Source organism: Macrobrachium nipponense, chromosome 13 (assembly GCF_015104395.2).
Source record: "Macrobrachium nipponense isolate FS-2020 chromosome 13, ASM1510439v2, whole genome shotgun sequence".
In the NCBI taxonomy this organism is placed as follows: Eukaryota; Metazoa; Arthropoda; class Malacostraca; order Decapoda; family Palaemonidae; genus Macrobrachium; species Macrobrachium nipponense.
The window spans coordinates 60,103,732-60,115,860 of NC_087206.1; the positions used below are offsets into that span (position 1 = coordinate 60,103,732).

The window sequence follows — 12,129 nt, forward strand, 5'->3', positions numbered from 1 at the left end:
AGAATATAAGTACTATACTAAACCTCTCGAAATGCAAAAAGCGTAAAACATCTTGCAGATTTGTCAGAGAAACTATTGCCCCACTCGGACAATTTCCCCCACTTGTCTTAGTGTTTTATTTTTCAAAATGACTTATATGTTTATGTAATATTTCCAACTATAAGGGAGTTCCTGCGATTTACATGAAATCAGTCTTGAAATAACACTATCCAAAACAACACGACGATTTAATATTTAGACAGGATAGTATCTGGGTTCATTATTCAAATTTGCAATGTGTACTCATGTATAATAATTTTTTTTGTAAATTTTAATGTAATATTTCAATTCATAAACTGTTAAAGGTACCAGAAAATCATAGCATTTTTTTGTCAAATCTACACCTTCTTTATGATGGCAGTGCCAATTTTTTAGAAATTGCACGTAATGGCTTAAAATTTAAGGAAATTCAGCAAATAACCAAAAGTGAAGCTCCATTTTGCGAACTGAGTAAAAGTCTCTGCATTCGCATACACACAAACACACGCATTATATGTATATTTATACACACGCACATATATGTACATATCTCACTGCAAGTGCATAATAAACAGATAGGATTTTTATCATTTTGATTAACTTGGCATGCCTCAGGTATAGAAAATGACAGGAATGTTGCAAATTCGAAAGACTCCATTTAGCCGTTTCATCATTTCCCCATATATCTTTTAATTTGTTACTCTGTAGCAAAATTGTAAAAGAGATCATGGGCCATTGTTGGCTGTTAATTCCATTAGTTTGGCTTCTATGCAGACTTTGCCCATTTACAGTTTGGAGTGAAGATGGCATCACAAAATGCTTGACTGTCTAGGAGTGAGGTTTATGGAGAAATATCAGCGGAATTTAGTATCACAAGCAGTGTAATCTTGACATCCTATAGATAATTCTATATTGTAAACCATCTTATGAAAACAGGTTTTCATTTGGAATTTCAAGTACCAAATTCTAAAACATAAAGGGATAAAAGAATTCATAAGTGGAAACTAAAATGTAAAAACAGAGACAATGTGAAAAGTCATTTAGTAATTAAAACTGGTCGTGGTTAATTATTATGAAAGTGGGGTATTACTACAGGCATTTCAATGTTACTAAACTAGGATATGTATTTTATATAGTAGACTCAGAAGGAACAGCTATCTCATAGCAAAAGGAAAAACAAGCAAACAAATAAATAAGCAAACAAACTAAGCGAAGCTTCCAGGAGTTCTTTGCTGTGTCAGATAATTTATAAGAGGAATAAAGTAACTAACTCTAATTAAACTGTAAAGGAAAACCTAAGAATGTTGGTACTTAGCGGACATCAACTGCCTCAGCATATTGCCAGGTTTAGAACAATTCAATGTATGCATTTGCAGAAATCTAAAGGCAAAATGATTAAACAGATTTGATATGCCATGTCTTCAGAGAATCATTCATTGATGGAATTGAATCTGGTCTACAATAAAATCATGAGATGACTCCTGTTTCCATAAACTCGTCAAAAATTGACAGGAAGCGAGGTTTACACAGGGGATTTGTTTCGAGATGTTCCAAAACTAATGCTCTGAAACGGTTCATAAGAGTTTCAGAGTCTGTATCTGACATTTCTGGAACTTCCTCCGGTTCTGCCAATACTATTGGTAAGATAGCCAAGGAAAAGAGCAATCCATACTTACTCTTGTCTCTATATTCCTCTATGAGTTCTTCCAGAGTAAAATGCATGGGCATATCGCCCCCTTGTAGGACTTCCTTGTAGGTTGAATGATAAAGAGACAGGAAATGACGGAGCTTTGGTTTCCTCACGTCTCCGTTGACACTTGTACAAAGCAAGTAATTCAGATCACTTGCAGCAGAAGCTTCGCGACACATCTGAAGGTCTAACAACATAACTTCCACTGGATGACCTTCAGTGTTGTATCTGGAAATTTAGAACTTTAAAAGCTTTAGAAAATCAGAAATGTATATCATTACAATGCTGTTGCTCATACTATTCTTTTTCTTAATCTCATTCTTTTCCGCCTGTTTTTGACATCGAATGATATCGGCAATAAAAGTTTAACTTTAAATAAAAGAATGGCGGTGGCCGCCAACCAGTAGCTGCAAAGTTCACCTCGGTTAATAAAGCTCCTCCAAACCCCAAAAGAGCGATTATCACCAACAACCCCCAAAAAGTTGTTCTCCATTCGTGCGAAACAAATCGGAATTATTGGCTTATAAACTTTTGGTTATATTTCTTGAACTTATCTTAAACACACATGACTCACGATATTTTCATTCGTTGATTGCTATGGTCGATATGAATATTCATTGGTAAAAAATTGCAATTCAAATTTCTCCTCAGAGATTTTACCTTTAATAAGTATGACAGTTTTAAAGATAAAGATTCTAGTTGTATAAATTCATGGGACCCTGATAGAAGGCAAATTCTAAACAATATCTATCGCACTGTACCACCTACTTCGACTTTTGAAAATATATACTTCAAACCTGTAAAAACCACCAAATAAATTGATTCCACACTCTATCTATATGAATCGAATTGGTTCGTGTGCATCTGACTTAAATTCATATAAATAAAATTTAACTTTAGCAGTATAGATACTTCAAAGATATAGATAACAATTCTTTCAAAACCCTCTGAAAGTCGGATGGATTGCCCCAGTTACCAAGTTGTCAAATTTTTTATTATTTATCGCTATCAGTAATATTTACTATTATATTTATTTTTAAATTCCATCATTTGAAAGCTCTTTGTATGTAATTGTTATTATATTATTATTTTGTTCGTCTTCAATTCTTGCTTTTATGAGATCCCTGGCTACCTTCTTATTTAACTGCAAAAAATGTCTTTGACATATTTTTCCAGTGCAACAACTCCTAAGGTAAAATGGAAAAATTTCATCAGACATTTACGTGGAGCTTTAAATACATATTGGAAGGGTATATGCAAACTTATAAAATTTTTAAGTTTCCTTTCTGACGACAGTTAAACAATGTTCTTAGTAATCTAGGATCCAGATTCACACACTGCTGACTGTATCACTTTCCAATCTATTCCAGATCTTTAGAACAGCAGTACCCTAATTTTGGGTTTGGTAGAAGTGGCTTAAGGATATTAATAGTCTGCATATTGCAAACAATTAATATATATACTTTCTTATACCAACAATCATGCCATTTGTAAAGAGTGAAAGCAATATAGGTCCAAGAACATCATGCTGTTCACCATTAGCCATGACTGATGTTAATTCACTTGAAAAACACTGGTAAAAACTCTATCTTTGATCACTTAAAACCTATAAATTAGGATGAGTATCTAGGCTCCTACACCGAAACACTTGAATTTTTTATGTCTTTGAATGAATAAAACTTAAGTCATCACCCACAAAATTTGAAAAGGAATTTTATCAATCATTATCTGCCGAAATCTAAAAAGGAAACTCGTTCAGCTCATGACTCGACTTCTTGCTTCCTTAAGTGTTATGCATAGTACCTATAAGATGGGTAATTTGTGACTATAAATTGTAACAGGGAACTTTCAAACGTCCTATTAAAAAAAGTTTTTCATTTGTAACTTATGCAGAGAATTCGCACAATTCAGTTACATTTTTCGTCTTTTCGTGTCAATGACTTACTGAATAAACTGCGTTTAGTTAAAGAAAATTTTATGGTGAAGAAAGAATGCTTACAGAAAAGGAATACAGGGATTATTTAGTTTTTAGTTTTAGCAACCCATGTTTGTATATTCAAAGAACATGAAGGACCCTTTCTCTTCAGTCCATGAGAGCAAAACTATACGAAGATTAAAAAGTTGGATTAGAGACTGTCATAATAGACTTTATTCTTCAGGCTATTCTTCTGCTGAAGAGAGTAACATACAAAAGGCGCAAAATTAATGTTTCATCATACGAGGGGCAATAGTCATAAATGAAAAACAAAAGCATGTGTCATCCACTATTCTGAAGTCCAAAACAACACTAGTTTCATTCAACAAATGGTAATTCTAACATATAGTAGCCTGATTTTTTTTTATTGTTTGCTGGCATTGTAAAGGGTGCGACAGATAGTAGTAAGAAAGGATAAGTGTTCACGGGTTTTGGATTTGATTAGCAATGATGTTTTACTTACCTAAATAGAAGATTGTTGTTCCAGCAGTCTCCATGGCATATGCTTCTGAATCTTGTACTTTGTATTCCTGAAGATAAAACATTTTCAACTTCAGATTTGAAGGACTTCAGCCAACCAATGGCAGTTTCATAACCACCAATTCTATCTAACATCATTAAACCGGTATCAACATTACTCTCCATACATGACACATATAATTCTTTGATATTTGGGGAGAAATTCAGAAGATCTTTTGATAAAAATTCATATCTTGCTGCTGCAGATTCTCCTTCCAAAACCTTCTTTGTCAGGAGATAAGATGCACCGTGCAGTCTGGCAAGCTCGGAAATGACGAGAGCAATGTGACATTCATCCATTCCTTTCCTCCTGTCAAACATTTTGAAACCTCTTGCTCTTAGATCTTCAAGATAAAGTTGTTCCTTTCCTTCTTCTAAGGAAACAAGGAAACACTTAGCAAAACGAAGAGGCTTTTGGCCTGCAGACATCAGTGCTTCATTCAACGCTGGCACAAGTTCTTCATAAAATTTACCCTCCTTTTCAAAGAAAAGTTGTGTATGGTCTTCGGAATCTGCAAAATTCCAATGAGGATTTAGTTTTACAACGTAAGTGACCTCACACTCTTCCTTATCATTCAAAGAATATTTGACCTCTACACTTGTTACTTCACAGGCATAGTTATCCCCTCGTTTGGTGAAATCAGCGACCTTCCAGCATTTTAAGACAGCCTGGATTCCCTTGTCTGCTATGAGAGCTTTCTTAACATATTCCTCCGTAATGATACTCTTAGGGTCCGACACATTTGTTATTGAAAGTGACACTGTAAAAAAATGGAGAAAATTACTTAGTAATAAATCACATGTAGTATATGTAATTTTTAATATCCTTTGTATTACCACTAATATTTTTTATAGTACCTTTTAACTACATTTGAGTATGAAAGTAATGGAATTACAGTTATGTTCATTTCCACACTTTTTCTTTTTCAGTGAAAAGTCTGATAATCAGGTTAGAAATATATCTCCAAACATTTGTGCTTCATCACTGTGACCCTATCTCTCTCATACAAGAAATCATCAATAATAGAGAAGACCATGTTTATAACTGCCAACTACTTAAATGATCCTATCAAAGCATATTTTCGAATGAAGAATATGAAGAATAATCACATCCTCTAAAGACGACTCCCCTTTTCTTGTGTATTAAATCGTGAGCAATACTAGGTACCTGAATACTTGATTTTTTTGGGTTTGTTATGGTTATGATGACATCTATTGCTAATAGCTTTAGTCCATGGTGTGTACTTCGGAGGCCAAGTACTACTTGGTATTACTTTAATCTAGGGAATAAGTGTGGAATATTACTTCCTTAATGAAGCTGGTGAGTCCAGTTTCTCTGAGGAAATGGGTAGCATGTTGCTTAACGCACCCCTATTACTACTGTTTGTCCAGATTTTTTTTGAAATTTTGTTTTTATAAAGGCATTTCCAGATGGTATTATTAAAATACAATAAAAGTTCATGCTATATATTCTAGGGATCTCTGGCAATTTACTGCAACAGAGTTCCTTAAAATTCAATCACTCTTTTTTAGCCTATTTGATTAATAACAGAACCAAGCTTTTATTAGATTTATATCTTTCTAATAACAAAAGCAATCTGCAAATTGTGGGGGGTCGGAAGAGACCTATTGTTAAGAATATTTCTTCGTTTCCTTCGTTGTGTTGTAATCGTATGAGCCATATAAGAACTGAGTGGGAGAAGACGCCAAAAAATGACTGCTAACTCATGTTACTGCCCGGCAGCCCAGTCTGAACAAAGAAAAGTACGCAGTCTTAAATTGGCAGCCACACTGTTCAGACGTGGCAGGGGGAGTATCTGACAATGAACCATTATGCTCAGACTCTGTGACGTTGCAGCAAAAAGAAAAAAAAAAAAGAAAAAACCCCACGAAAAAGAATATTGGGTCAATGAATGCTTGTAGCAGAGAGAAAAACTCACAATTGCTTTTACAGGGATTGGTATAATTACCTAAGGATGGACGAGGCAACATTAAATTTTCTAGAAAGGACACATGTGTGAGGAAATCCACAACACCTATGGAAGACTAAGTGCCACTTTACGTTAGTTAGCGACTAACTGTTCTTACCTAGATATAAAATTGAGTATGGTCATATCCCCCAAGCCCTCGGAAGAGACACGCCAGAGACATGTTAAGCTATTTGGACAACACTTCAAAGAGTAGACGAAGATAAACAATATCATGTACATATTTTTATCTATGATAAAAAATAAACTTGCTTTTAGAAATTCAAAATAATTGTGGCTCTTCTGCAAATATACCAAACAGTTTGTAGTGTATTAAATTAGAGTAAAATTAAAAAGGGCAATAAATCTTTATCGGCTAAACAGTCATAACGCTACAATATTTCGTAATCAGCACACTACCCTGTGGTATGGGTGTAAGAATACTACCACCGTAGGTCCTGCGTGTCATAAAAGGCAACTAAGAGGACAGCTGCTGCCTTGCAGTCTTAATGTTTTAGTAAAAGGCTAGGCCCACCCCCAATAACTGTGGAAACTGCTGCCGTGCAGCCTTACTTTTTGGTAAAAGGAATTGTGGAAACTGCTGCCTTCGGGGTGGACTTTTTTAGTCGAAGACGAAGCCCACCGCCAATAACTGTGGTTGGTGACAGCATGGGCATGCGGTCGTAACAACCCCTTTGCCAAATAATAAACTATGCCTGATGTAAGGAAAGGCACATAAAAAAAACCAACCCTTTAGTGTAGGGATAATAATAATAATAATAATAATAATAAACGGATAGGGTGATACGTGCAAACAGACCAGACGTGACGTTGATTGACAAAGTCAAGAAGAAAGTATCACTCATTGATGTCGCAATACCATGGGACACCAGAGTTGAAGAGAAAGAGAGGGAAAAAATGGATAAGTATCAAGATCTGAAAATAGAAATAAGAAGGATATGGGATATGCCAGTGGAAATCGTACCCATAACCATAGGAGCACTAGGCACGATCCCAAGATCCTTGAAAAGGAATCTAGAAAAACTAGAGGCTGAAGTAGCTCCAGGACTCATGCAGAAGATGTGATCCTAGAAACGGCACACATAGTAAAGAAGAAAAGTGATGGACTCCTAAGGAGGCAGGATGCAACCCGGAACCCCACACTATAAATACCACCCAGTCGAATTGGAGGACTGTGATAGAGCAAAAAAAAAATATATATATAATAATAATAATAATAATAATATGCTTTATTTCAGCTCAGGGCCATATACATTGAATATACAAAATACAGACAGTAACATACACAATCTAGATACATGAGACATGATAAAATAGAAAAAGAAAATGAATAATCGGCACTTATCCACAAAATAGCTGAGGTAGCACAAAAGCCAGCACTCATCATACTGGTAATAACAGTAATAATATTGGTGAGAAAAAAAATGTATTGAGAGTAATAACAGTTAGTGCACATATTATATAACTTAAATTTCAACTGGAGACCTTAGGTGGTTACAGTAGTCAGGTCCAGAGGGCTAAATACATAAATTAAATGTAAATAAAACTTTAACTTGATAGTAAATCAGCAGTAATAATAATAAAAAAAATTAGAATATCAGCAATAAATGTAATAATGACAAAAACTGCAGATGACATCTTGCCAATACAGAGATTAAGTTCTTTATGGGACAAAGGCCTCATTTTCCCATTCTTCCCACAATTTAGATTTTCTTCTTGCTTCACTCCTTAGGATGCTTTGTATGAGTGAGTTGCTGCTGTTTCTCACTCGGGTTACCAGACTGGACATTGTTCGCATAACAATGATTTTTAAATTGTCCAGGTGGTTTTCTATGAACATCTGTGTGGCGGAGTGGTAGCGGGGAGTGTTTGTGAGGCGTCTCAGAATGTCATTGTGCACAACAGTGATGCGTCTCATGGTCTCTCGGGTATAGTTCGTCCAGAGGGAACACCCATAGATACTGTAGCAGTATGAGCGGAAAAGCATCAGTTTCACGTCTCGGTGACAGAAGGCAAACCTCCTTGCAATCATGTTGCCAGATGCACATAGTTTGCGACGCCTCTGTTCAATGTCTGCCGTATCTTTTAGATCGTCGATGATAATGTGACCCAAATACGAAAATTCGTGCACAAATTCCAGCCGATGGTTTCCGAGGAAAATTTGAGGTTCTGCAATATGCTTAAGCGATCTCGGGAGCAGCGACATGCACTGGGTCTTGGTTTCGTTGTAGATTATATAAAATTCCTCTGCATATTGGCGGCAAGTGTCGATGAGTCGTTGGAGACCTTGCACTGATGGGGAAATCAGAACCATATCGTCGGCGTAACAGAGGTTGTTTATAGTTGTTTCATTGACGGTGCATCCGATTGGGAGCGAGTTCAGTGGGAAAGATTTCGTAATCAGCACAACCTAAAGAGAATGATGGGTTCTTGATAAGGGTTAGGGGTATCATTATTATTACCTCCAATGATGATTTTTCTGACTCACGAGTCATTGTCTCCAGTTCTCCTTTAAATCATATAAAATTTATTAGTTTTTAAGCATATATTCTTATTTCGTTAAGACATACACCTAGCTTATTTTCTTATTATTATTTAATTCTTGGAATATAACTGATTAAACGTCCTGAAGAAGGTACCAACTTTGTTTTGTTTGAGAGAACAATTGAGGTATCGTAAAATATCATGCTATAAACAAATAATTATATATATATATATATATATATATATATATATATATATATATATATATATATATATATATATATATATATATATATATATATATAAAGGTTTTTTTTGCCACGAAGGAAAAAAAATGAAAAAAAGCGAGATAGCCGAGTACTTTCGGTCCTATTCGGACCTTTACTGAGGCAAACATCATTTTACAAAGAACACCATAGTCAAAAGAAGGCTTAATATACAAACTGACGCTACCAGATTAGCCATAAGGGCGATTTTCACTCTACAGAGAGGAGGAGTCGCCATAGGCTAGCCACACCTTGAAGGATACCCGCAGTAAACAAGTGATTCTTCCGGAAAACAGTACATTTTGAAAACAACACGGGAGCGTATACAATTTAATATCATGAATTTTTACACAAATTTTCCCAGCAAAAATTATTATTAATGAAAAGACGAAAGAAAATATAAATATATATATATCGAGCAAGAGAAAGAGGGAGAGAATATCGAACCAGAGAGAGAGAGAGAGAGAGAGAGAGAGAGACGAGAGAGAGAGAGAAGAGAGAGAGAGAGAAAGAAATAATAACTATAATACATGTGGGACTAATTTATTAGTTGTTCATTTATTTTGAGGTCCTTCATAAACATCTTACTAATATATGGGTCCAAATGGTACATTCCCAGACTAAGATTTAGGTTGTTTTTATTAGTGATTTGTATAATTGCCAATTCCAGTAAATTTCTTGAAACATAATCATTAGATCTAGCAATTACCGAGGTACCACCCCCAATTAATACAATGAGATTTTTCACTCTGATGGATAAACAGTGCATTTGAAGTCTGGGCTGTTCTAACTGAATACATATGCTGCTTAATCCGAACACATAAATTTTTACTAGACTGACCAACGTAAAACGATGGCAATCCTTACAAGGAATTTTGTAAATGATGTTATTTGTTACGGGACTATTTCTTATTAGCCATATCTTTAATGGTATTGTTATAAGAAAACACTACATTAACATTAAACGATTTAAATATTGATTTTATGGTTTCAAATCCACGAAAATAAGGTAAGCTAAGTACATTTTTAGGCATTTCTTTTTCATTAATGGCAATATTATAAAACTTTTTATGAGCTTTTTGATGACATAAATCAATTAAATAAGGTGGGTAGCAGAGATAGTTTCCTATCTTTTTTATGTATTCTATTTCTTGGTCCAGGTATTGTGGACTCGTGGATACGCAAAGCGCGTAGGAACATAGAAGAAAAATTGAATTTTTAATATTAAGATGGTGGCCAGAATAAAATGTACATATGTTTAAAATTATTTGTGGGTTTTCTATAAATACTGAATTTGCATTGGAAAGATTCTCTATGCATTAATACATCTAGGAAAGGGATGACATTGTTATTTCAATTTCAACAGTGATTTTATGGATGGCACTAATTATTCAATTTAGACAGTAAATCATTTACATCGATACCACCAGGTAAGACTACTAAGATATCATCGACATATCGGTAACCAATTTTAAGGGGATAAGTGTGATATTCAGGAGGTGTTGTCTCTCAAAAAATTCCATATATAAGTTTGAAAGAGAGGTGATAAAGGGTTACCCATGGCCATACCAAATATTTGTTGGTAATATCTCCATTAAAATAAATCTGCAATCACAAATACATAACTTAATTAAGGAAATAATTATGTGACTAACGGACATAGGGAATTCATGCAGTACAAGTTCATTACTTAAATATTCAAGCACAGAGTCAATAGGGACTTTTGTAAACAAAGAACATACATCAAAACTGACAAAAATATCGTTAGGGTTTAGTACAATGTTATTTAATTTTTCCACAATACTGAATTCTATAAATTCAGTATTTATAGAAAACCCACAAATAATTTAACATATGTACATTTTTATTCTGGCCACCATCTTAATATTAAAATTTCAATTTTTTCTTCTATGTTCCTACTCGCTTTGCGTATCACGAGTCCACAATACCTGGACCAAGAAATAGAATACATAAAAAAGATAGGAAACGATCTCTGCTACCCACCTCATTTAATTGATTTATGCTATCAAAAAGCTCATAAAAAGTTTTATAATGTTGCCATTAATGAAAAAGAAATGCCTAAAAATGTACTTAGCTTACCTTATTTTCGTGGATTTGAAACCATAAAATCAATATTTAAACCATTTAATGTTAATTTAGTGTTCTCTTATAACAATACCATTAAAGATATGCTAATTAAGAATAGTTCCCGTAACAAATAACAACATCATTTACAAAATTCCTTGTAAGGATTGCCCATCGTTTTACGTTGGTCAGTCTAGTAAAAATTTATGTGTTCGGATTAAGCAGCATATGTATTCAGTTAGAACAGCCCAGACTTCAAATGCACTGTTTATCCATCAGAGTGAAAAATCTCATTGTATTAATTGGGGGTGATACCTCGGTAATTGCTAGATCTAATGATTATGTTTCAAGAAATTTACTGGAATTGGCAATTATACAAATCACTAATAAAAACAACCTAAATCTTAGTCTGGGAATGTACCATTTGGACCCATATATTTGTAAGATGTCTATGAAGGACCTCAAAATAAATGAACAACTAATAAATTAGTCCCACATGTATGTAGTCATTATCTCTCTCTCTCTCTCTCTCTCTCTCTCTCTCTCTCTCTCTCTCTCTCTCTCTCTCTCTGGTTCGATATTCTCTCTCCCTCTTTCTATTGCTCAATAATATATATATATATAGTATATATATATATATATATATATATATATATATATATATATATATATATATATATATATTTATATTTTCTTTCGTCTTTTCATTAATAATAATTTTTGTTGGGAAAATTTGTGTAAAAATTCATGATATTAAATTGTATATGCTCCCGTGTTGTTTTCAAATTGTACTGTTTTCTGGAAGAATCACTTGTTTACTGCGAGTATCCTTCAAGGTGTGGCTAGCCTATGGCGACTCCTCCTTCCTGTAGAGTGAAAATCGCCCTTATGGCTAATCTGGTAGTGTCAGTTTGTATATTAAGCCTTCTTTTGACTATGGTGTTCATATATATATATATATATATATATATATATATATATATATATATATATATATATATATATGTAACTGGGGGGATTGGGGGGCTTCAAAAAAAAAAAACCCCCATTATTCATAAGGTAAGCGTGACACGAAACGGAAGGCAACCACACACAACATTACAC

The 12,129-nt window shown here is 34.2% G+C and overlaps 2 protein-coding genes across 7 annotated transcripts in view; one reads left to right on the forward strand and one right to left on the reverse strand.

The window, feature by feature from the left end:
- LOC135225820 (uncharacterized) overlaps positions 1-12,129 on the forward strand; it is a 78,659-nt gene that overhangs the window by 52,760 nt on the left and 13,770 nt on the right. The window lies entirely within an intron of this gene.
- The window catches only part of LOC135225818 (uncharacterized), a 160,694-nt gene that overhangs the window by 433 nt on the left and 148,132 nt on the right, over positions 1-12,129 (reverse strand). For all 5 annotated transcript variants that reach the window (XM_064265341.1, XM_064265343.1, XM_064265344.1 and 2 more), the window contains exons 2-3: positions 4,147-4,963; positions 1-1,936 (exon numbers count right to left, since the gene is read on the reverse strand). The exon at positions 1-1,936 is cut by the window's left edge and continues 433 nt beyond it. In XM_064265341.1, the coding sequence (XP_064121411.1) occupies positions 1,486-1,936; positions 4,147-4,963 (1,268 nt within the window). In that variant the 3' untranslated portion in view covers positions 1-1,485. The remainder of the gene's footprint in view (positions 1,937-4,146; positions 4,964-12,129) is intronic.